This window comes from Leucoraja erinacea, chromosome 27 (genome assembly GCF_028641065.1).
Source record: "Leucoraja erinacea ecotype New England chromosome 27, Leri_hhj_1, whole genome shotgun sequence".
NCBI classification, from domain to species: Eukaryota; Metazoa; Chordata; class Chondrichthyes; order Rajiformes; family Rajidae; genus Leucoraja; species Leucoraja erinaceus.
Window position 1 is genome coordinate 4,058,708 of NC_073403.1, and position 25,038 is coordinate 4,083,745.

Below are 25,038 nucleotides of genomic sequence, written 5' to 3' on the forward strand. Positions count from 1 at the left end.
TAAGTGCAAAAAATGCATCCTTAAAATGAAGATCTATTTAGATCCAGGTGCTTCAAACCGTTAATGCCACGTTGATTTTCTTCTTCACCTGAACGTAGATTTTACATTGGCTCCCGGATTAGAGTACTGTACTGATTTCACCAATGAATATAACCCTACAGTTAATAAGAAAAGATGTGTGGACAAGAATAGAGACCTATATTTTCAGGAATCCATTTCAAGATTTCAAGGTTTGTTTATTGTCACATTAGGTCCATTTGGTTGTAATCTCTCATTTGATGTTATTACTTAATGGCTGTAATTTTGAGGTACAGTTAATGCAGAAAATTGCAAACACAAACTTCATTGGCTACTAATTTTTCTCCACTCTTATTTCTAAATCAATTCTTACCCCTTCCATGAAAAAGTTTCTCAGCATCTTCAGACTAGGAACTCGGATTGGCAATTTCCTAAAAATCATAAAAGGGAACAAGGATCAAAATACATCAACTTGCTTGACATCTGATGTGGTTGCAAGCTGCAAGCCATGCATAATTTAAGGTTAGGATTTAAATAAAAGAGTATAAATTGTTACCAGATCAAATATTTTAGAGATCAGAAGTGAATAAGAGTTGTTTGTTCGTAGTATTATGTATTGTGACATGTGTTCTATCGAAGTATTCAGTGAGATTCATAACCTTGAACTGCAAGATCCTGTACATTGAAATGTTCAATTATAAATGGCTCCACCACATGCACTAATCCTGTCACTTTTAAATAAATGTTCAAACATAAACATCATTAACCTTTAATTCTGTGAAGATTGTTTTTAAATAGGCATTAGACTAATTGTAAAAATAGTGTAATCAGCCTAAGAACACAACTCTGGATAAAATAAACTGCACTAAGCAGCAGAAAATAGGCTGATCCTGAAAGAGGGCAATGTTTTGCCCAATTCTGGGTATCAGGGTACATATAGGATATCTGACATGTCTTTTTGGTGGAATTTTTGCTTGCATCAGCATCTTTTCCTCCAGTATAAAAATACTCCCAATTGTGCCAAGATCAGTGTAGTGCTAGCATGGTGTTCAATTTCACTAGTGTGAAAAACAGACGTTCTTATTTACTCACTGAGCAATCAACTTCTACCCGCCCAGTATTCTCCGATTCAATTTTATTTACGAGCTAACGACATTGTCCTGACACCATAACATAAGGCTCCTAATCTCTTTACAGCACGTACAGTCAGAAAGTCATACAAACACATATACAGGCCCTTCAGCCCAACTCGTCCATGCCAACCAACATGCCCCATCTGAGCTAGTCCCATTTGCCCATGCTTGGTCCATATCCCTTTAAATCTTTCCTATCCATGTACCTGTCCAAATGTATTTTGAATGATTATCGTACATGCCTTCATTATGTTCCATATACTCACCACCCTCTGTGTGAAAAAGCTGCCCCTCGGGTTCCTATCTTTCCCCTCTCACCTTAAACATATGCCCTCTGGTCTTCTTTGGCCAACTCTGGGATAAAGACTGTGCTTTAACTCTATCTATGCCCATCTTGATTTTATACGCGATGTTATACCCCTCAGTCTCCTGCGCTCCATGAAATCAAGTCCTCGATTGCCCAAACTCTCCCTGTAGCTGCATATTTTGTCCTCACTGAGAACTGTAACAGGGTGTGGCCACAAATACACGCTCACATGGCTCCTTTACCGGGAAGGTCAAAGGTTCCCAGCTCACAGTCATTTCACTTTGTTACTGCTGATCCATTCCACGTCTTAGTTATCTGCTCACTCTCGTAAGACACATCACCCAAACTCCAAACTCAAGCTACATTGCCACCAGCCCATTGGGAAAAGCAGTGAAGATTTAAGGTATTAATTACAAATGTCTCAAAAACGATGGAATTCACAGGGGGCACTCGCATGCTTTTAATCCTTAACAGAGTTTTCCTTGACAGGATATGTAGAAAGGAACTGCAGATGCTAGGTTATACTGAAGAAAGACACAAAGTGTCTAGCTCCATCCGAACATCACCTGTTCCTTTGCTCTAGAGACACCTGACCCACTGAGTTTATTCTAGTACTTTGTGACTATCTCCTTGACAGGAGATCCCTGAAAGGTCTCAGTGGTCCCCTTGCACAAATAATAAGCCTCCTGCAGGTACTATTCTTAACCAGCCCTCAGGCCCTCTGACCCCAGGTGAACACGACCACCCTCCTGGCAATGGATCACTGCTGCCTGTATTGCAGTTTGTCCATTTTACATCTGCCAAGATCACAGCTCCTGTGAACTAGGCAAACAAGTGTCTCAGTACATTTCCTACTAGCATAAATTTCACCCAAAAGTCATTGCGAACTTCCATATCCATGCATGATTCTCACATGGTGAAGAAGCACAAATAGATACAATTTGCCAGCTAATATGCCGTTTATGTGTATTATCTCATGAAACAGTTTATATTGGAACGAGATCTTACGAGTACACTTTTGCCTCATCATGGTAAGCATTCAGGCCTTCATCACAAGATTTTGATCTCTCTGTTGTTATAGCAAGAAGGTAAGATGACCGTCGACTGGCTTTAATGCTGCCTAATAAAAAGCAATCATAAATATAAAAGTCAAAGCATGGCACTTAAGCAAACATAATTATAATACACATATAAATTCGCCTGTTACCATTTCAATATTGTGTCTGAAATACTATTTTCTATTATAAGCTATTTGCTATAATTTTTATTAATTCTGCAATGGATAGGGGAAATCATGCTCAACTAATCTTCTGGAATTTTTTGAGGCTGTCACAAGTAAAATGGACAAGGGAGAGCCAGTGGATGTAGTGTACCTGGTCTTTCAGAAAGCCTTTGACAAGGTCCCACACAGGAGATTAGTCGGCAAAATTAGAGCATATGATATTAGTGGCAGGGTATTGACATGGATAGAAAATTGGTTGGGAGACAGGAAACAGAGAGTAGGGACTAATGGGTCCCTTTCAGAATGTCAGGCAGTGACTAGCGGGATGCTGCAAGGCTCCGTGCTGGGTCCACAGCTATTTATAATATACATCAGTGATTTACATGAAGGAATTAAAAGTAACATTAGAACATTTGTAGATGACACAAAGCTGGGTGGCAGTGTGAACTGTGAAGAGGATGCTATGAGGATGCAGGGTGACTTGGACAGGTTGGGTGAGTGGGCAGATGCATGGCAGATGCAGTATAATGTGGATAAACGTGAGGTTATCCACTTTGGCGGCAAGAACAGGAAGGCAGATTATTACCTGGATTGTGTCAGGTTAGGAAAAGGACAAGTGCAACGAAACCTGGGTGTCCTTGTACATCAGTTAAGGAGATGAGGAAAAACATTTTTATCCAGAGAGTTGTGATTCTGTGGAATTCTCTGCCTCAGAAGGCAGAGGAGGCCAATTCACTGGATGCATTCAAAAGAGTTAGATAGAGCTCTTACGGCTAGTGAAATCAAGGGATACGGGGAGAAGGCAGGAATGGGATACTAATTGTGGATGATCAGCCATGATCACATTGATGCTGGCTCGAAGGGCCGAATGGTCTACTCCTGCACCTATTGTCTATGTAACTATGATATTAATTTACAGATATCCTGCAAAAGATGAAATATATAACATTTATATTTAAACAGTCCGTATCGGTCTCTCCTCATCATGCAGTTCCTCAAAGTGAACAATTGTGTGTTTTTAATAGCTTAGTGAATACGATAGAACAAGGATCAACCCGGGAACAAGCCCTTCAGCCCACAATGTCTGTGCCCAACATGATGCCAAGACCAACTCTTACCTGCCTGCACATAATCCATATCCGCCATTTCCCCGCATTAATTCCACTTCCTTCTATGCTTGCTCATTCAAGTACCTATCCAGATGCTTCATACAGGTACTTTGTTGTTACTTTTCTTGCTTACAGCACCTCCAGACTATCCATACAATCCTTGGAGCTCAGGTATCAGTTAAGACTTGTTAGACCCTTATTAAAAACCTACTTGCAGAACTCTCAAACTTTGACCTGATGAAATGTATATAATGGAGAAACCTACATTCAGATGATATTCCTACTTGCTCACTACAATCTGCTGACGGGTCCCTCAGGCCCATGATCATGCATCAGAACCGCACAATACTTCACAACTGCATCAACTAAAGTAATATCTATAGTAAAGTTTAATTAAAAATAACAAAACTAAGCGTGTAATGAGATGAGTAAACCATATGTTCTTTACTGATTCTGTTGCCCTGCCACTACATCAATCAATTATTTTTATATGCATTTAGATTAATTAACAAAAACTGCATTAGGGGAGGCAGTGGCGCAGCTATGGAGCTGTTGCCTCTTAGCACCAGACACCCGGGATCGATGTGCACGAAGGAACTGCTGGTGCTACACCAAAGATAGACATAAAATACTGGAGTAACTCAGCGGGTCAGGCAGCATCTCTGGAGAAAAGGTCTGATGAAGGGTATCAATCCGAAATGTCACCTATCCCTTTTCTCCAGAGATGCTGCCTGACCCGCTGAGTTACTCCAGCACTTTGTCTCTACCAGAGTTCGATGCTGCCTGTATGGAGTTTGCACCGTCTACATGACCGTGTAGCTTGCCTCCGTGCATTCTAGTTTCCTACCACATCTCAAAGACATGCAGGTTTGTAAGTTAATTATCCTCCCTAAAATTGTCCCCAGTGTGTAGGACGTGGGTGAGACAGTAGGAATAACATAAGATTAGTGTGAATGAGTGATCGATGGCTAGTGTGGACTTGGTGAACCAAATGGCCTGTATCACTAAACTAAACCAAACATTAGTTTACAATGAAGATAGACACAAAAAGCTGGAGTAACTCAGCGGGGCAGGCAGCATCTCTGGAAAGAAGGAATGGGTGATGTTTCGGGTCGAGACCCTTCTTCAGACTGGTTAGGGATAAGGGAAACGAGAGATATAGACGATGATGTGGAGAGATAAAGAACAATGAATGAAAGATATGCAAAAAAGTAACGAAGATAAAGGAAACGGGCCACTGTAAGCTGTTTGTTAGGGTGAAAATGTGAAGTTAGTGCAACTTGGGTGGGGGAGGGATAGAGAGAGAGGGAATGCCAGGGCTAACTGAAGTGAGAGGAATCAATATTCATGCCACTGGGCTGTAAGCTGCCCAGGCAAAATATAAGATGCTGTTCCTCCAATTTGTGTTTAGCCTCACTCTAACAATGTAGGAGATCCGAGGACAGAAAGGTCTGTGTAGGAATGGGAAGGAGAATTAAAGTGTCCAGCAACCGGGAGGTCAGGTAGGTCCAGGTGGGCTGAACGAAGGTGTTCCGCAAAACGATCGCCCAGTCTGCGTTTGTTCTCGCCGGTGTATAAGAGTCCACATCTTGAACAACGGATACAGTAGATGAGGTTGGAAGAGGTGCAAGTAAACCTCTACCTAACCTGAAAGGACTGTCGGGGTCCTTGGACAGAGACGAGGGAGGAGGTATAGCGACAGGTGTCGCATCTTCTGCGGGTGCAGGGGAAGGTACCTCGGGAGGGAGTGGTTTGGGTGGGAAGGGATGAGTTAACCAAGGAGTTGTGGAGAGAACGGTTTCTGTGGAAGGTGGAAAGGGGTGGAGATGGGAAAATGTGGCTAATGGTGGGATCCTGTTGGAGGTGGCGGAAATTTCGGAGGATTATGTGTTGTATGCGACGGCTGATGGGGTGGAAGGAAAGGACTATGGGACTCTGTCTCTGTCGCGACTCGGGGGAAGGAGCAATAAGGTTTTATAAAGGAAGAACTTAAGAGCTTATGAAGTGGAAGATGCTTGCTGTACTCAGATCAGATAAACAGCTACTGTTGACATTTCAGATTGATGTTTCTCTGACCACAGATGCGATCTGACCAAATAAGTCCTCTGTGTTCATTTCAGACTTCTAGCATCTGTAGCATTTTGATCTTTTTTTGTTGGTCTACAAAATAATGTCAGCATTTCGAAGTATTCGTTGGTGATAAAATGCTTAAATAATTGATCATGAAACGCAGTAAAGCTCCATATAAAAAAACATCTCCTCTCTAATATAATGTTTATTGGAAGAGTAGACATTGTACTGCATCAGTATTTACTTTCCCCATATACAAGATTTTAAAATGTTATCAAATTTTTCAACTGCCTTATTCTGAAACCAGTTGAGCAGAAGCAACATTGTTAATACTTTCCGTATGTCATTGTTAACGTTTTTGTAGCGGGACCATACAGATTACATCCTATGAATAAAATGGAAAACTTAAGCATTCTGACTTAAGGATGTACAATCTACAGGAATAGTTAGAGCATTTGAATACTTCAAGAAATCAAAAGGATCAATATTTAACATCACTCAACAAAAATTCTAGTTTTTACATTGGGGCAGCAATTAAGTACTATTGTTTAACACACGCTCCACGTTTTTTTGTTTTTTTTTAATGCATAGACACTTAAAATGTCCAATGCAACATGAAACCATTTGTCACTTTGCTTGGTCAGTATTTGTTCACAGTCTTTAGTTAAATACTGGCTCTATCAGAATAAATGTAAACTTACTGCAGTCCTGAGAGTAATGTCGAGGGTGAATGAGGTGGGGGAAGGTGAATGTTGGAGAAGCAGGACTTGTGATGATAGTTGGTGGTGAGGTCTGGACACTGGAAACAACAGCTGAGGCAGGGATGTGACCTGCCACTAGGTCAATACTTGGACTTGTTGGCTCATCTATAGAGGCAAAAGGAAGGGAAGGTAAGTAATAAATTCACCTTCAGTGTTCATGTAATAGTTTTACTTGCGCCGGTGCAATCAGGGGAACAAAACATTCATTATTCATAACTTTTATGCTTAAAAAGAGACTTGCATTGACTTTGCAGCATCTAGATGTTCCAAAGTCGATATAATACAAATGGTTGCAATGCAGGCTAGCATGTTTAAAATCAACACAAATCAAATCATATTAAAAAACACCTTGTTAAAATCTGATCGTATTCAATACAGAGCTATGGTTAAAACTGCAACCTGAATAATACAGGCACATTTTGCATTGTACAGGAGTTGATTTTCTAGAAAACCATCTCTGATGTGACTTTCTGTAATGCGAGCCCCCTTTCCCCATTGAATCCCATGTTATTAGCAGAGATACATTCACAAGGGATGACTTTCCTTCATATTAAGCCATTTAATCAGGGATGACAAAGTGGCCCACCATTGTTATTTGACAGCTGAGGCTAACACAAGATTTGGGAATGGATATGGATCTTGCGAAAGAAACAGCAAATATTGCCGGTCTTTAACTATCGTTGCTCAATGCTGTGAAGTAATAAGATTGGGATGTGAGTCACCACGTTATTTGAATAGGTGCCGTGAACGTACTGCCCGGGGAGGTGGTGGAGGCAGACACTATCGTGGCTTTTAGGAGGTTTTCAGATAGGCACATTAATTTTCCAAAAGAAATGAAGGGGTATGGATCATATGTAGAAGGAATTAATTTAATTTATTTATCATTGCTGGCACAAAGGACCTATTCCTGTGCTGTATTATTTATTCTATGTTCTATAACATGGAAGTACATCTCATGAGCATTATGAAGACTTATCTTGTAGGCAAAGTTAACACAATCCATGAAACATGTACGTACAATTGCACATTAAAAAATGATTGTGAACTTCATACAACACAAGGTAAATGTCTGCTTTTCCATTACATTTTCATAGAAATTGAATCATAGACCACACAAAAAACAAGCCTCTTTCAATTCAATTTCTAAGCATTCCTTCATCTGATTACCGTATTAAGTTGTTTCACGACTTTAAAAACCCAAATCTTCCAAAAACTATGTTCCAGAAAAAGAAAGATTTGTATTTATGTGGCATTTTGAATGAACTCAAGAATTTCTGATCAGTCTTGTTCAAACACATGCCTGGCAATTACAATGAAGCGAGTATTAGATTAATGAATAGTCCCCCGAGGCTTCCATACATAATATTGTGTTTACAACGTAATAATATAGCTCTTAAAGTGTAGTCTCAACTTGCAAATGCATAAAAATCTACTAATGGGTCACTTAGGCGATTTTTCAGCGGACTGCCGACGACTGTCAAGTTGCCGGCAGTCGCCTGAAAAACCGGCAACTGGAACGGCGACTGTCAGAGTGGAACACACACAAACACATGGCTTCCTTCACCAGCTCGTTATGCAGGCGGGGGGAGCGCTGTCTAAAAAATTCACACGGTGCAAAGCCAATGGGATATAGACGCACACCGCGATGAACAGGATGGTTGGCGCTGTAATTAAGACGGCTAAAGCACAGTGTACGGTAAGTCCTTTAAAAGAGGGGGTAGGGGGAGAGAGGGAGGGGGGTGGAGGGAGGAGAAAGAGTGGAGCCAACATTTAAGAAGCCAGTGATACACGGCTGTGAAGCTCGGCGGTCATTAGCATTACTGGTCGGTTATCCTTGGTTCTGAAAACTACTGCTTACCTTTTTTTCCACCCCAATGAGCCAAAGAAATTCACCAGTCAGCACCAGCTACAACCTACGAGAACCTCCGAGAACCTTCGACCTCCTGGCAACCCATTAGAACCTCCTAGCGACCCACCCACAGCACGTGAATTCTCGCTACTCTCAATGGCGGCTTCATTCTAGTTGCCACTAATTTTTCAAAATGTCGAAAAATTCGCGGCGACCATAATGAGGCCGCGACTAGTTCCCAGAATGCGGGAACTCCTCGCGACCATGAAGGCGACTCCCCGGCAACTACCTGCAAACATGTGGCGACTGCGTAGTCTCCTGCAGTCGTCTAAAAAGTCGCCTAAGTGGGACAGGCCTATAAGGAATATTTAGTTGTACAGATGACGGACTGATTAAACCAACTATGCAGCGTGTTTGCGTAGCTCTTTAAGCCTGTGTTTGTGTTCCTTTGGAATAGAGTGTGGAACTCCATAGACTAGGTCGTGAAATCCACTTCAGAAGCTTGTGTGGCTATAAACCTATAGGACGGTCTAGATCTCCGACAGAGCTCATGAGCTTGGTCTTCCTCCTTTCTGTTCTGTGTCCAAGAGTGGAATCCTGTCTGGGATCTCATTTTGCAACCTACCTATTCACTTCCCTAGAATTCCACAAAAATTGACATCGTGGGAGACTTAAGTTGCAGCCTCAAATATATAGGGCATATAAAATGCTCCAAAGTAAATTTGTGATTATTTCACAGTAGCACATAACAATTTAATTTTAAACACCTCCTACTTAGTATTTATAAGTGCTTCTCAAATAAGACCCACATCATGTGGTACACATTAGACAGGTGGTAAAACAAGCAGAAAATATGGAATTGTGAAGACATTCTGTCATCCAATTCTAGTTCTAACACATAGTTAGAAAAGGTACATCTTCCTCTCAATCATTCTGGGAACATTTATAGCAAAATTAATGTTCAGAAAACCACATTTCCAGTAAGAAATTCTGATTAGTCCTATGTTTTCCACCCCAGCAGACCACCAAATTTCAAGATCATGCTATCTTGGAATCTCAATGACTGAACATTGGTAAGCAAGCTGTCCTATCAAACATTGGGGATCTAGACACAAGGAATTGTTTACAACAAATGACACAGTAACTCAGTAATGCTGGAGGAACCAGTGTGTCATGCAGCATCGCTGGAGAACATGGATAGGTAACATTTTGGGTTGGGACCCTTCTTCAGACTTATTTGGTATCTAGTATTTTCAATGTATTGTAACAGCAGCTATAAACATGAATGCTTGATGGGTGAATACTGAGAAAGAGTTAGCAGACATTAATAAGAAAGTGATGAAGGAGTGGATAAAACATGAAATCAAGAGGGGAAGAAGTGCTTGGGAGAAATATCTCAGGCTACATTTGCATTTGCTAAAGTGTCTGGAGTGACAAATTTGTATAATGAACATTTTATTTGCAACAATGATTGATTGATTGAATGAATGAATGTGATGTGTTTTATCACAAGACTTAAATCAAATGAAACACAACATTTTTCAGCGACAATGAAGGCTAGTGTGTTCCACACAATTAATTCACAAAGTATTAATGATTGTATTTGCAAGAAATATCCCTGACAGAAACATAAACGGTTGCAGATAAGAGGCCGTGTACAGCGGTACCAAGCCCTGCTTTATTCATCTTGTGTGATATCACGTCATGGCTGAGAGCATCAAGTACGGCTAAGGTTATGGGACCAAACAATAACCCAGTGGTAGCACTGGAAGTCTGCCCACCAGAACACAAAGAGCTTCTCGCCAACATACTCCAGTACAATTCCACTGCCATTGACATCAACATAAAGCCCATAAGGGAAATGGGAAAACTAGTTCATTTTACTGGAGCAGATTAGTGATAAGGAAGGGAATTTCCTCCATTCTAACACTATTACTGTATCCTAGACATTAACCAACTCTTCTTCCTGACCCCTGGACCACCGCAGGCTGCTCTTATGTTTTCATGGTTCTCTCTTCATCAGCTTATCGTGTAATCCTTTGAATGTTTCCGCATCCTCCACGTCTTATAGTTCCTCCGTCCTGCCTCCATTTATTTTACTTCTTTTTAAGGGAAGGAAACAGTTTAGGTCGTTTTGAATATCGAAATATGTTAAATATTTAGGTCTTTTTTTTTTAATAAACATCTCCAGAGAATAGGCCTAATCACTGCAGCAGTGCAGTATACAAGGGAAATAACCTAATTGCTTTAAAACCTGCAGCCCTCATTCCATCCTTCAGTTATGGCTTCTGCACAAACCCAGTTCAAGCTCCTGTGAACATTACTCATTGTGACTTGCTCACTGAACCTCTTGACCTCACAGCTTCCCCATCAACGTCAGCAATTCTGAAACCTCCAGCCCACGATGACTCAAAAAGTGGGAAAGGAGTGTTCAGGGTGGCGTTGTGAAACAAGGTCATACACCCCACAAAAGAAGTACATCAGCTCACAGATTTCCCGAACAACTGCCCTGCAAGCCACCTCCTTCCCCATCTGTGGAAGAATTCAGGGTTTCCACATTGACTTCAATAGTTATCCCAGAACCCACAACACCACTGAGGACGCATGTCATTCCTGAGGGTTCGCTGATGAAAGAGAAGTTGTTTCCCAATGCAATTTTAGCCCTCTGTACTCTTTTCCAGCTACTCGGCGTTTCTATTTTCCTTCAAGGAGCACTTTAAGGTCATCTAATATTATAGGTCCCATGAGAATGAAAAATAATATGAATGTTAAAAATAACCTTTAAACAGAAATGATGTTTTAATGGATTATTTGAACAGCACATATAGAGTGGTAATACCATTGTAATTTTTCTTTCAACATTACCTGCACTGTGCAGTTTACTTAGACATTCCCAGACTGCCTTCACATGAAGTTGGCATGAGTCATTCAATGGGAAAATGTGAAGCAGACATGTAAATATTGGTTAATGGATGTGGTGAACATTACTCATATCAATGCCATCAGGACTAAACCTTCTTTGTGTTTTATACAGCTCAGGATTAATGATGATGATTGTAGAAGTGGTAACACGTAGCAGAACTATTAACTGTTAAGGCATATGAAGGTATATAAATCTCCCGGGCCTGATCAGATATATCCGAGGACACTGTGGGAAGCTACAGAAGAAAAAGCAGGAGCCCTGGCTAAGATGTCCAAATCATCATTATACACAGGTGAGGTACCGGATGACTGGAGGGTGACTAATGTTGTGACTATATTTAAGAAGGGCTGCAAGGCAAAACCCTGGGAACTATAGACCAGAGAGCCTAACATCTATTGTAGGCAAGTTACTGGAAGAGATTCTGCAGGAGAAGACACCTATGCATTTGGATAGACAGGGGCTAATTTGGGATGGTCAGCATTGGTTTATATGTGGGAAATCGTGTCTTATGGATCAAATTGCACTTTTATGGGAGAAGTAATCCATAGTCCTCTAGTCCTGGCAACATCCTCGTAAATCTTTTCTTTACCCTTTCCAGCTTCACACCATATTTCCTATAACATGGTGTCCAGAACTGAACACAATACTCTAAATGTGGCCTCACCAATGTCTACACAACTGCAACATTACCTCCCAACTTCTATACTCAATACTCTGACTGATGAAAGTCAGTCTGCCAAATGCCTTTTTGACCACCTTATCTACCTGCGACTCCACTTTCAAGGAACCGTGCACCTGCACTACAAGATCCCTCTGCTCAACAACACTCCCCAAAGCCCTACCATTCACTGTGTAGGTCCTGCCTACGTTAAACTTCCTAAAATGCACAACCTCACATTTCACAGGATTAAATTCCATCAACCATTCCTCAGCCCTCCTGGCCAATCAATCAAGATCCTACTGCAATTTTTCACAACCATCTTCACTATCTGCAAAGCCACCCACTTTTGTATCATTAGCAAGATTTCGGCAAGGTATTCGATACAAATCCACATGGAAGGCTGCTCTGGAAGGTTAGATTGCATGGAATCCAAGGAGAGGTAGTAGACTGGACAGAGAATTGGCTTTATGGTAGGAAACAAAAGGTGACAGTGAGAATTTGTTTTTTGGACTGGAAGCTTGGGACTAATGGTGTGCTTCAGGGATTGGCGTTTATATCAACAATTTGGATGAGAATGTATACACGTGATGAGTAAGTTTGCAGATAACACTAAAGTGGGTGGTATGATAGATAGCAAAGATGGTTATCAAAAATTACAGCCAAGTATTGATCAGCTAGGCAAATGGGCTGATGGAATGGTTCACGGAACTTAATGCAGATAAGTGCGAGGCGTTCCATTTTGGGAAGTCAAACCAGGGCAGGATCTTTACAGTGAATGGTGGAGCCTGGGGAGCATTGTAGAGCAGAGGGATCTTGGAGTGCGGGTACGTAGTTCCTGGAAAGTTGTTCCACAGGTAGTCAAGTAGGCTTTCAGTGTATTGGCCTTCATCAGTCAGGGTACTGACTATAGATGTTGGGATGTTATAATACAGTTGTACAATATGCTGACAAGGCCGTATTTGGAGTATTATGTTCCGTTTTGGTCACCCTGATATAGGAAGAATATTGTTGAGCTGGAGTGTAGAGATAATTTACAATGATGTTGTCAGGACTTGAGGGCCTGAGCTAGAGGGAGGGGGTGGGTAAACTAGAACTTTATTCCTTGGAGCACAGCAGCCTGACGGATGATTTAATAGTATAAAAACATGAGCGGGACAGATACGGTGAATGGGCAGAGACCTTTACCCAGAGTAGGGGAATTAAGAACCAAAGGACATGGTGCTAAGGTGAGAGGGTTGGCATGCGGAAATTGAGTCAAAGGGCCTGTTTCCGTGCAGTATGATTCAATGGCTCTATATTGCTCCTTCTCTACACCTGTTGTCTAATTTGTTGAACATATCCAGCATCTTCTGAAGATAGACACAAAATGCTGGAGTAACTCAGCAGGTCAGGCAGCACCTCAGGAGAAAAGGAGTAGGTGACGTTTTGGGTCAGAACCCTCTTAAGACCCGAAACGTTGCCTACTCCTTTTCGCCAGAGATGGGTTTCCCAGAGATGGGTTACCCCAGCATTTTGTTTCTATCTTCGGTGTAAACCAGCATCTGCAGTTCCTTCCTCCAGCATCTTCTGGTTTTATTTCCAATTTCTAGCAACTACAGTTTAACGTTTCTCAATTTAAAAAAAAAAATCAATGTTGATAATAAATGTTGATAATATACGAGCTTGGCAATATTACAAAAGACTAAATATATCATACTGGTATGATGTAGAATTCAAGTGAACAACACTAAATATGTTAAATTATAATAAAATAACCTAATTATAATAAACGTTACAATTTTAAAAAAAAATCTAAAACAGAAAGATCATGTTATAGATCATTCAAAAGGAAGCAGACAGGATTGGATTGGTCTAGCTGCCAATGTGAGATTCTATCCAACAATATAATCTGATTCTATCAGTTCCTCAGTCAGTTGAAAGCTTTTAATTACTGTGTCTGCTGATCAGCTATTTTCATCAACAAAAATTCTACACTTCTGTCATTGTATATATTTGATTAGTGTATAAATGTAAATAATTTGGTGTACATATAGCTGCTGGTGTACATATGGTGTACATATAGCTGCTAAATTTGTATAAGATAATTATAAGCAGTTGAATAAGGGGTGGGAATTAATCAGCTTTGGCTTCTTCCTGCTCCTTTTCGGACACATACGATTTCATTTATTTATAGATATTGTTTATGACACTTTATAAATATTCTTGTTTTGTTTTTTTGTATGCTGTTTCACACTTGCTTTTTATTCTTTTATTCTGTTCGAAATAAAGAATTAATTTTAAAAAAAATTTAAAAAATTGTGGTCATTTGGAAATATGCTTTAGCTGATAATTAATTACAAAGAAAAGTCACAATAATTATATCTTGCACAAGTAGCTTTTGACAACTCAATACAAATGTGGACCAGCTTCAATTGGCATGAGGCACTTTGAAGGAAATCTCAATCAACATAAATCATTTCGAAATGCATGTGGGTGGACCACAGAAGAGATTAAATGGGAATCCAATCGCAAATACACAATAAGTTTGTGTTACCTGGCCTAGCTCCAATATTCTACAGAAATCTATATTTGGATAAATGTGAGGTTATTCATTTTGGTGGCAAGAACAAGGCGGCAGATTATTATCTGAATGGCGTCAGATTAGGAAAAGGGGAAGTACAACGAGACCTGCGTGTCCTTGCACATCAGCCACTGAATGTAAGCATGCAGGTACAGCAGGCAGTGAAGAAAGCTAATGGCATGTTGGCCTTCATAATGAGAGGATTTGAGTATAGGAACAAAGAGGTCCTTCTGCAGTTGTACAGGGCCCTGGTGAGACTACACCTGGAGTATTGTGTGCAGTTTTGGTCTCTTAATTTGAGGAAGGACGTTCTTGCTATTGAGGGAGAGCAGCGTAGGTTTCTCGAGGTTAATTCCCGGGATGGCAGGACTGTCATATGATGAAAGAATGGAACGACTGGGCTGGTATTCACTGGAATTTAGAAGGATGAGAGAGAATCTTATAGAAACATATAAATTCATTGGACCCACTAGATGCAGGAAACATGTTCCCAATGTTGGGGGAGTCCAGAACCAGGGGGCACAGTTTAAGAATAAGGGGTAAGCCATTTAGAACTGAGATGAGAAAAACCTTTTTCACCCAGTTGTGAATTTGTGGAATTCTCTGCCTCAGAAGGCAGTGGAGGCAGAATCACTGGATGCATTCAAAAGAGTTAGATAGAGCTCAGGGCTAGCAGAATCAAGGGATATGGGTAGAAGGCAGGAACGGGGTACTGATTGTGGATGATCAGCCATGATCACATTGAATGGCGGTGCTGGCTCGAAGAGCTGAGTGACCTACTCCTGCACCTATTTTCAATATATTTAGAAACTTTTAGGATGGCCAGAACATTTTTCAGTGCAATTAACAAAGCATGTCACGAATAGGTATACCCCTCTGGTCAAATCAATTCATAGGAGGTTGGGGGATACTGAATTTTTGTTGTTGTCATTTTTAAAGTCACCAATTTTAAGGTGATAAAGGCATTTGGGATACTTGCCTTTATTAGCCAAGGCACAGAATATAAAAAAACACGTCATGGCACCCATAAAACATTAGTTAGGCTGCAATTAATGTACCATGACAATTTTGGTCACTGTGCTATGGGAAGTATGTGCTTGCACTGGAGAGGCTGCAGAGGAGATTCACCAGATGTTGCCTGGAATGGAGCATCTAAGACAAATAGCATAATTGCACTACAGGACAACCTAGAGATAGTGCATTGATCAATATGTTGAAGCTTATGGTGAGATTTCCAGTAGCACAAACAACGGTAGCAAAGATCAGATGAACCATTTAAAAGACATTTAAACGTTTACGTGGATAGGAAAGATTTAAAGGGATATGGGCCAAAAGCGGGCTGGTGGGACGAGTATAGATGGGGCATCTTGGTTGGAAATGGGCAAGTTGGGCTGAAGGGCCTGTTTCCATGCTGTATGGCTCAATGACTAATGACTAATGACTGCTATAAATGCCATGCAATTTACTTTGCAGTTCCCTTGAAAAGGACATGTTAATCCTAAAGTTGAAAGGCATTATGCAAAATGACCAATGCGCTGTAAATATTACGCAACAGGGCTGGAGTTTGCATGATATAAACTACAGAATTATGCATTGAAGCAATGAATCTATTTAGGTTTCTTTGTTATCCAGCATGAGAAGAATGGTGCAACCACAAGGTCTGTGTGTCTTGTTCAAAGCACTTCTATTCTAGTCTCACATAACACAGTGGAGTAGCTAGCAGAGCTGCTGCATCACAGCACCAAAGGCCCGGATTCAATCCTGACCTCGGTTGCCATCTTGTGGAGTTTGCATGTTCTCCCCTTGATCTCGTGGGTTTCCGGGTGCTCCGGTTTCAGCTCACATCCAAAACACGTGTGGGTTTGACGATTAATTGGCCACCATAATTTGCCCAGAGCGTGTAGGGAGTGGATGAGAAAGTGGGAATAATAAGGTACTAGTGTGAAAGGGTGATCGATGGTCAGTGTGGACTCAGTGGGCTGAAGGGCCAGTTTTGTGCAGTGTCTCTAAACAAAAGTTAAGAAAGATCTTGCACTTACAAAGTGTTTTTCAACCTGAAGACCAACATGTCCTTTACCTGGTTTGTTCTCATTCATGGTTTTTTTGTGAAAGAACTTCACCAGAATGCAAACAATGCAATTTGCATTGAAGATACTAATTCAGATTTTACATGCTACGCTAGTCGTGACCTGCCATGTTGGAATTGTGCAATGTTCCACTGTGACTCATTGTTTTTCCGAAGTTACTCGAAAGGAAATACAAAGACAGGACTTATTTTGTATTATCTTCACCATCTGAGAGATTAAGTTTCAGTGGATGTAGAAACATGGGAATTTAAACAACTCCAACTCAAGAGCTTCCGATTAAATTGAAGCAGTTTTTTAATGAACGGAAGAACTAGCATGTTGCAACAAGCATCAATCGTACAAAAAGAGGGGTTAGTAAAATATTTCATGAAACAAAGCATTACTTCAGAAAATAAATCAGCCAGTCAGCATGACACATAAGATTGTTTTAGACAATCTGGATTACATACGTCGACCGAACGTCAACGTCTGAGACTCAATTTAGCTCTTAACAGTGGAATAAGAGATTTTACACTCTTATGTAGTAAAAATTCTTCAAGATATTTTTCTTCATGGATTCGTTTTCTAATGATATTTATCACTTTCTTTTCTTTGCAGTCTTTTTATTTTCACTCTTGTTGAATTTATGTAAAATTTATGTTTCCGAGTGCTGACACAAAAAGCTGGAGTAACTCAGCGGGTCAGACAGCATCTCGGGAGAATAGGAATAGGTGATGTTTCGGGTCAAAACCCTTCTTCAGACTGAGAGTCAGGGGAAAGGGAAATGAGAGACGATAGACAAGACAAATGAATGCAAGATATGCAACAAAGTAAAGGGCCTGTCCTACGGTACGAGGTAATTCATGAGCTCTCCCGAGTTTTAAAAATAATCACTCGTGGTAAGCACGTAGAATGTACGTAGCGGGTACATTGGAGCTCGGGACGTCTCTTAGCGGCTCGTAACGCTAATGGCAGGTACTCGGGAAACGCGGTAAGCTTGTGAAGATTTTTCAACATGTTGAAAAATGTCCACGAGAGCCCCGAGTACCTATGAGCAGCTATTACCGTAATTCTCCGAGTTCGAATCAGGGGAAACTCGGGAGAACTCTTGAATTAAATCGTACAGTGGGACAGCCCCTTAACAGTGATAAATGTTTCCGAGTGTTGTCTGTGATGCAGCTGCAAACAAGATTTTCATTATACCTGTACATTTGACAATAAACTTGTCTTGACTTCCTTGAATAACAAATTGGTAATAAATCTTCTGTTTTGGTAGAACCTAGCTTTAAACAAATATATTATGTCTGTTCATATATCATAAACGACTTCAGATTCTTTGGATTAATTTGCGAAGATATGGAAAGTTCTGTCTAATTATTTTCTCTTCTCTCTGCCCTCTACCCCCTCCACACACCCATTTCAAATTCTTTTCAATCTAATTATTCTATATGTATAGACATTTTCCTTCTAAAACATGAATTATTTTACCGTGCTGTCCACCTTTTTGACATTATACATCTGTTCAATATCATGGATGTTGCAATTTTACTGCTACTAACTTCTGGGAAAAAATTGTCTGTGGCTTTTGTTAAAAAGCATGTAGTGCACACTGGGAATTTCATCCTGCTGCTGATATTACCATAAATGGAAGTAATCCTAATGAGTGGTCACAGTCACCAAAAAAAATGTTTTTATGAGCTTCTGTAACAAGAGAGCACAGTTCTGTAATATAGTTCTGTAATAAGTGTTCTCTAGTGTTGCCAATAACTCTGATACTGAGATTTGAATACAAAGAAAGATTGAAGACTTATGGAAAATGAAATTAAAAAAGGAAATAACAAAGGAAAAAAGGGTGCCAGCAAAAGCATTGCATGTAATATCAAAGAAATCATAAATGTTCTAAAAATACTATCAGGAAGCAGGATCAGATAGGAAAGTGTGTTCTAGTAGAGAACAAACGCAGAAACTTGCAAGTTCAAAAATATGTATTTTGAGGGTGATGATATATACATCTATATTGAGAAAAATAATGTAATGTATTTAAAATATTAAATATAAAGACCAGAGATATTTCTTAAAAAAAGGACAATCTCGTGACCCTTGTAAAATATAAAATGAAAGCAGACAATGATGAAAATACTAGCCGGTCTGGCAATAACTCTGGAGAGAAAAACAGGGCTAACACCAAAGGTCAACGACCTATCACTGGAATAAAAGTAAAATCTATCCCAAACTTTTAAAAACATAATTGAAAATAAGAGAGAATCTGACTATAAGTTTCCAGAGATTGACACAAAATGCTGGAGTAACTCAGCGGGACAGGCAGCATCTCTGGAGAGAAGGAATGAGTGACGTTTGGGGTCTAGTCCAGTCTGAAGAAGGGTCACCCATTCCTTCTATCCGGTGATGCTACTCCAGCATTTTGTGTGTATCTTTGGTGTACAGGGGGAGTTAAGTGTGAAGATCACACCCGGTTCAGATCCACCTAACACACTCACAGTGGCCCGGGTCGAGGCCCTTCTTCAGTCTGAGAGTCAGGGGAGAGGAGGTCTAGAGATATGGAGGGGTAAGGTTTAAAAGCAACAGATCAAAACTTCGGGCAAAGCTAAGTTTGCAGTGCTCTTTGGCTTGGGAATAGTGCTGGAGGCCAGGAAGGTTGCTAATGTTTGAAAAAGGGGAAAGGGAATAAAGCAAGCAGCAAGAGGCAAGTCGTCAGTTATGGGCTATTTGTAACGAAAAAAATCCAAGGGACAAGCTACACATTTATCAAGGCCAATCAACATAGATTTGTGATGGAAAAGTCTAATTAACATAATTAATATTTTTAAGGTAGCAATAAGAGCTGCTGATGACGTTACGCATTGAATGTAATACACATGGATTTTTAGCAAAGCTGTTAATAAAGTTCCATGTCGAAGAATGATCAAAACGTAAAGGTCCAAGGGATTGAAGGGTAAACAGCAAGTGGGATTTTAAATCTGGGCAGCACAAGAGACTTGAGATGCTGGAACTTCCTCACTTAATCTGCAGAATTTATGTTAGAATGAAACCAACCTGAGCATATTTCTACCTAGAAATTCAGTGGCCCCAGGTAAGGTAATTAAATTAAAAAAGGCACAAAGTGCTAGTTACTCATCATTTCAAGCAGCATATTTGGAGAACATAGATACAGTAGGTGATGTTTCAAGTCGGGACCATTCTTCAGACTGCATTGGTGGTGGAAGAAAGCTGGAAGAGAGCAGGAGTAGGACGAAGCCTGGCGAGTGATAGGTGGATATGCAGGTGAGGGTGAGGTTTTGCACAGAGGGGGAACAATGGTCTCACAAGGAGAGAGGAGGAGAACTTTTTCTCAAAGTGGGCATACCTCGAGGAGATATTGCGGTGGAGCAGTTGATGGTTTACAAAAAAAAGACACAAAAGTACGTCTTCTGTTTAAACCCAGCATCTGCAGTTCCTTGTATCACTCCAGCACTTTGTGTCTTTTGTTTGTAAATCAACGTTTGTAGTTCCTTATAAAATCAAGATAAAAGACAATTAAATATATTTGATCAAGTTAAGGCATCAAGACATGGAGGCAAAGGACAGTCAGCTGTCAAGAGTGTGTTGGGATTATGATCATGTTGTGCAGAAGAGTAGGGTGGCAATCAGCATGGGGGAAACATAGAAACATAGAAAATATGTGCAGGAGTAGGCCATTCAGCCCTTCGAGCGGCAACTTCGGAAGTTGGAGATAAATCGGGAAGCCCACCCGAACATAGTTACGTTTTTGAAGTCAGAGACAGAACTTTCTGAAAGAGGCTCCTTTAAGGCACAATAAAGCATGCCTCACATTTGCTGTAAACACCTGCTCCTGAACATGACCAAAATGTCCAATGGCACATTGCAATCTTCAAAATACTGACCCTACAATTTCTACATTTTCACAATTTCATAACATTTGTTTAATTTTGACTGTTTTACATACCAATATATGGAATTGAGGCCAATGAGTCTGCAGGGGATTTTACAGCTGCCACTTCAAGTTTTTCAGTTGCCTGTTCCAAAGATCCATTTTCAGACATGTCAGCCGGTGACAAGATGCCGGATGTTGGTTCTACCATATCCGTACAAGTTGGGTACCGGAGAGGGGGTGGTACTCTTCGGCCAGTGGGAGGCTTTTGCCTCAAGAACGCTGCTTTGTTTGTTGGCGGCATTTCTTGTTCCTTGTGTACGAATTCCGGAGGGAGCTCACATTCGGGGAGTTGGGAAACTCCAGACTTTGCAACAGCAAAAGGTTGAATGTCCTGTTGAAACACTGCCTCCTTACCACAGTTCCTGTCTGTCTGTTTTGGGTATAATCCACCCTGCCGATCATGATTAGTCTGTCTTTGGTCTCGAACAACAGGCACATCAATTCTCCTGACTTGAAAGGGTGCACAACGTTCAGCCTTGGACTCACTGACAGTCAAACCAGAAACAAACACCGGCCTATCTGAAAGGTGAGTTACTTTACTTTGAGAAACATTGGCAGTCTGTTGCCCTACATGTGCAATATCTGTTCTCTTTACCGAGTGAGAATGAGTAGCTGCATTTCTGCATTGCTGTTGAGGAGGAATGGATATTCTGGAGTTTGTGTTTTTATAATATCCACTGCTGCTGCTGGAGTTTGGGTGGGATGAATGCTTATGACCATGCATTGCAGGATCACCTGAAGGGTATCCCACTGGTCTATGCTGCCAAAACAAATGTTCTTGTCCACCAGACTTAGAAAAACCACCACTTGTTGTACCAGTCTTTGAATGAGTCCATACAAATCTGTCGCCACCTGTTGTAAAGACATTGGGCGTTAAATTCTCCAATGATAGGTCATATTTTCCCAGATAATCCTCTGAACGAGTCCTGTAACTCCATTGTTCATTCATAGGCTCAAGCAAAGTATCTTGGGAAGCACTATGATGCCAATGTTTGTGTAATGAAGTCTCCTCAAGTCTGTCGTGAGAGTAACTCCTGTATTTCGGGGGCATAGCAGTATAACAACGATCTTCAGAGGAGCTTCGACGTGGCAACTGAGCAGATTGCCAACTGGGTGGGTTATATTGATGGCAGCTTGTTTTGGTGCTGCCAAGTCGCTCCCATGAACCCTGAATATCAGAATGAAAATAGTCATTTTCCCTATTGTTCACAGAACTGGTGTAAGTTCTCTGGCCCACATTACTTTTAGGACCCGAGTAAACATTGTGGTTTGAGACTGATGAGAAAGGAACATGTTTAGAACGCCCCCTATATCTATCTTGCATAGCAGCTGAACCCGAACCATATTTATTGCTTATTGGACCCTGTACAACGGAATTTGAAGACGACGCAGTCATTTCTCTCATTAAAACTGATCTGGGCTTTATTCCATACTGCACCTCCACCACGTGATGCATGGGATTTGAATGACTTATTCCAATCTCAGCCAACAGATCTGATGATCGCGATCTACCCTGTCCTTCATTCCACACGCTGGCAGGCGGACTCGTTGTGGTACTAATATCCTGCGGTGATGACGGATCGGAATAGAATCCTCTGTCAGAACCCGAGCTGGCATTGTAATTCCTGTTGTCCACTAGCATTCCCCGTGAAGAATCTGTCAGTAAAGGCTCTTTCGTCTGGGTGGTGGCCAAATGTCGAGGGTAGCACACGGGTGGCGGCTCTGGTATGTGGTGTGCACTACCAGAATATGGATCATTACCTTTCAGGTAAGCATCCTGAGAATAGGCCTGCAAAATAAAAAAACAAACAGGATTATGCTTTAAAAAGTGATGATAATACAATATTCTCCCTTGTACTATAAAATATTGTTTAGTAACTCTAAATAAATGGTTAGATTATTAGACACAATCAACGAAAACTTAATACTTAAATAACATGTTTATCAAACGATTAAGGTTATAAAATTGGAGAACCCAGTTTCACTGTATCTTCAACTATTCAGTTGGGGGGGAGGGGACAAATCATTTAAGTATAGCCAGTTAAATATAAATCAAAGTTTAGCTTACAATACCTAATGAGAAGTTATTAGAAACAGCAACAGTAATGCCATTTTTAAAAAATCTATTGAAATTCTATATTTATCTTATCAGTTTCGTTAACATAGAAAATAGGTGGAGTAGGCCATTCGGCCCTTCGAGCTAGCATTGCCATTCAATATGACCATGGCTGTGTACCCCGTTCCTGCTTTCACCCTATATCTCTTGATTCCACTAGCCATAAGAGCTATATCTAACTCTCTCTTGAAAACATCCAGTGAACTGGCCTCCACTGCCTTCAGTGGCAGAGAATTCCACAGATTCACAACTCTCTGGGTGAAAACGTTTTTCCTCATCTAAGTTCTAAATAGCCGACCCCTTATTCTTAAACTGTGGCCCCTGGTTCTGGACTCCCCCAACATCGAGAACATTTTTCCTTCATCTAGCCCGTTCAATCCCTTAAGAATTTTATATGTTTCTATAAGATCCTCATCCTTCTAAATTCCAGTGAAACTAAAATGTGATATTGACTAAGACAGAAGTATTCGTTCAGGAAGGCTTGTGTTATTGCTAAACCACTTATATTTTAAGACACCAGACCTGCTGTTATTCTGCAAAAGGTAAATGCAATGTTTTCTTTTAATAAATAGTTATAATGGAATGCTCTTTAATTTTACACTTAGCTTTTATGAAAGAATGATAAATACCTAAAATATCACGATGTGCTCTCTTCCCCCCCCCCCTCTCTCTCTCTCTCTCTAGATGCTGACCTCCTGTCTAACATTACATTTTTTTTATTTTACGTATTTTCATTCATTGAAAATTTCACCCGAGATGAGAAAGTATAATTATTAACAGTCCGAAATACTCACATACACAGGAGTATGTTATTAAGTTTCATAAACCCATATATCGTGTTCAGTTGACCAAGTAGTTAAATAGTTAAATTTCACCAACAAAACAATTTTCACACATAACTCTCACACTAACTGATGGTTACAAAGGAATGAACGTTATAAATTGTTGGAATCTAGATATAAAACTGGGTCCCATTTATTGAATTTCAATATGACATTAGTGCAACAAGCCCTATACTTTACCAAAACTTTTCCCCATTCCATTTTAACCAGTGTGTAGTTTTAGCATGAACAACTGTAGCAGAAACAGACTCAGCACATGATATGACAAATAGTCATTGTTATTATGCCCTAGGCATATGACATGTTAAAAGCACTGCCATAAACATGTTTATTTCTTTGCAGAAAATATTGCCTGTTAAAGTATCAGTCTATTGTTATTTTGCTGAATGGCTTGGTAGCAGAAAGGATTTACATTGTCAAGTGATGTGTTTCTTCAGTTCAAGATCAGGACACTTTGTGGAGGTAGATAGGTTTGAGATGAATGGGGGAAACTTCTGGTAGTAAAGATTAGATGGAAAGCATTAGTTGAGATTAGGGGCTCTCTCGTCATCTCACCTCACAATTGTCTATTGACAGCTGAGCATGGGATGGCATAGGTGTTGAAGTCAGGCAGAAGAATACAGCTTTCTCACCTGCCCTCCCAACAGAAGGAGGCTGCATAGAGGCAAGAAGGAGAAGAAACAATGGGAACAATTAAAGAATAGCCCTGAGAAGTTCTGTTTCCTTAGGGTGGTCATGACTGAAAAGAAACATCAAGACAAGCACGAGTTGAAAGGAAAAAGGACAAAAGCAAGGACTCCATATTGAATTGTAAGTAAAAAAATTATCAGTTCATACAGATTTATTTGAAAAATCACACTCAAAATATATAATTTCACAATTGAAAAACAATAATAACATGTAGAGAAAATCTTAATTTTAATTTGTATATTTTAGCAAATGAATTGTAGCATCAATGAAGAGCTTAGTTAAATCTTCTTCTTCTTTCGTGTGGCATGCACAGCTTAAAGTTGTAGGACAACTTGTTCTATTTGATCTTCTGTTTGTGCACGTCTAGTTGATTGCATTAGTTGAAACAGGGAAGGTTGCAATTTTCCACCCCAGTTAAATGGTATATTGCGAATATATACTGGGGCAGGAGATTAATGATATTGGAAAAACAAATAGTATCTCTACTTGTTTCTGCAGTCTCAGACAATGAATTGGGGTGGGGAGATTGCAACCTTCACGTGATCCGCCCGGTTTCGACGAATGCAATCAACCTGGCGTGCACAATCAAATAAGATCAAATAGAACAAGTTGTCCTACAACTTTAGGCTGTGCACGCTGTATGCAAGAAGAAGAAGACAATGAATTCTAGACCCCACTATCTTTTGGGAGAAACACACTTTTCCCGACCACTCTCTAATCCTCATACTAATGATCTCATAATTATGCACACCTAGATTT

General features: G+C 40.3%; 1 protein-coding gene across 6 annotated transcripts in view; it reads right to left on the minus strand.

Annotated features, from left to right (window-relative positions):
- The window catches only part of LOC129710104 (rho GTPase-activating protein 23-like), a 252,435-nt gene that overhangs the window by 47,686 nt on the left and 179,711 nt on the right, over positions 1 to 25,038 (minus strand). For 4 of the 6 annotated variants that reach the window (XM_055656832.1, XM_055656835.1, XM_055656834.1 and 1 more), the window contains 5 exons: positions 24,145 to 24,243; positions 20,644 to 22,420; positions 6,561 to 6,725; positions 2,467 to 2,578; positions 392 to 449 (listed from right to left, as the gene is read on the minus strand). In XM_055656832.1, the coding sequence (XP_055512807.1) occupies positions 392 to 449; positions 2,467 to 2,578; positions 6,561 to 6,725; positions 20,644 to 22,420; positions 24,145 to 24,243 (2,211 nt within the window). The remainder of the gene's footprint in view (positions 1 to 391; positions 450 to 2,466; positions 2,579 to 6,560; positions 6,726 to 20,643; positions 22,421 to 24,144; positions 24,244 to 25,038) is intronic. The other 2 variants (XM_055656831.1, XM_055656836.1) reach the window with 1 other exon arrangement.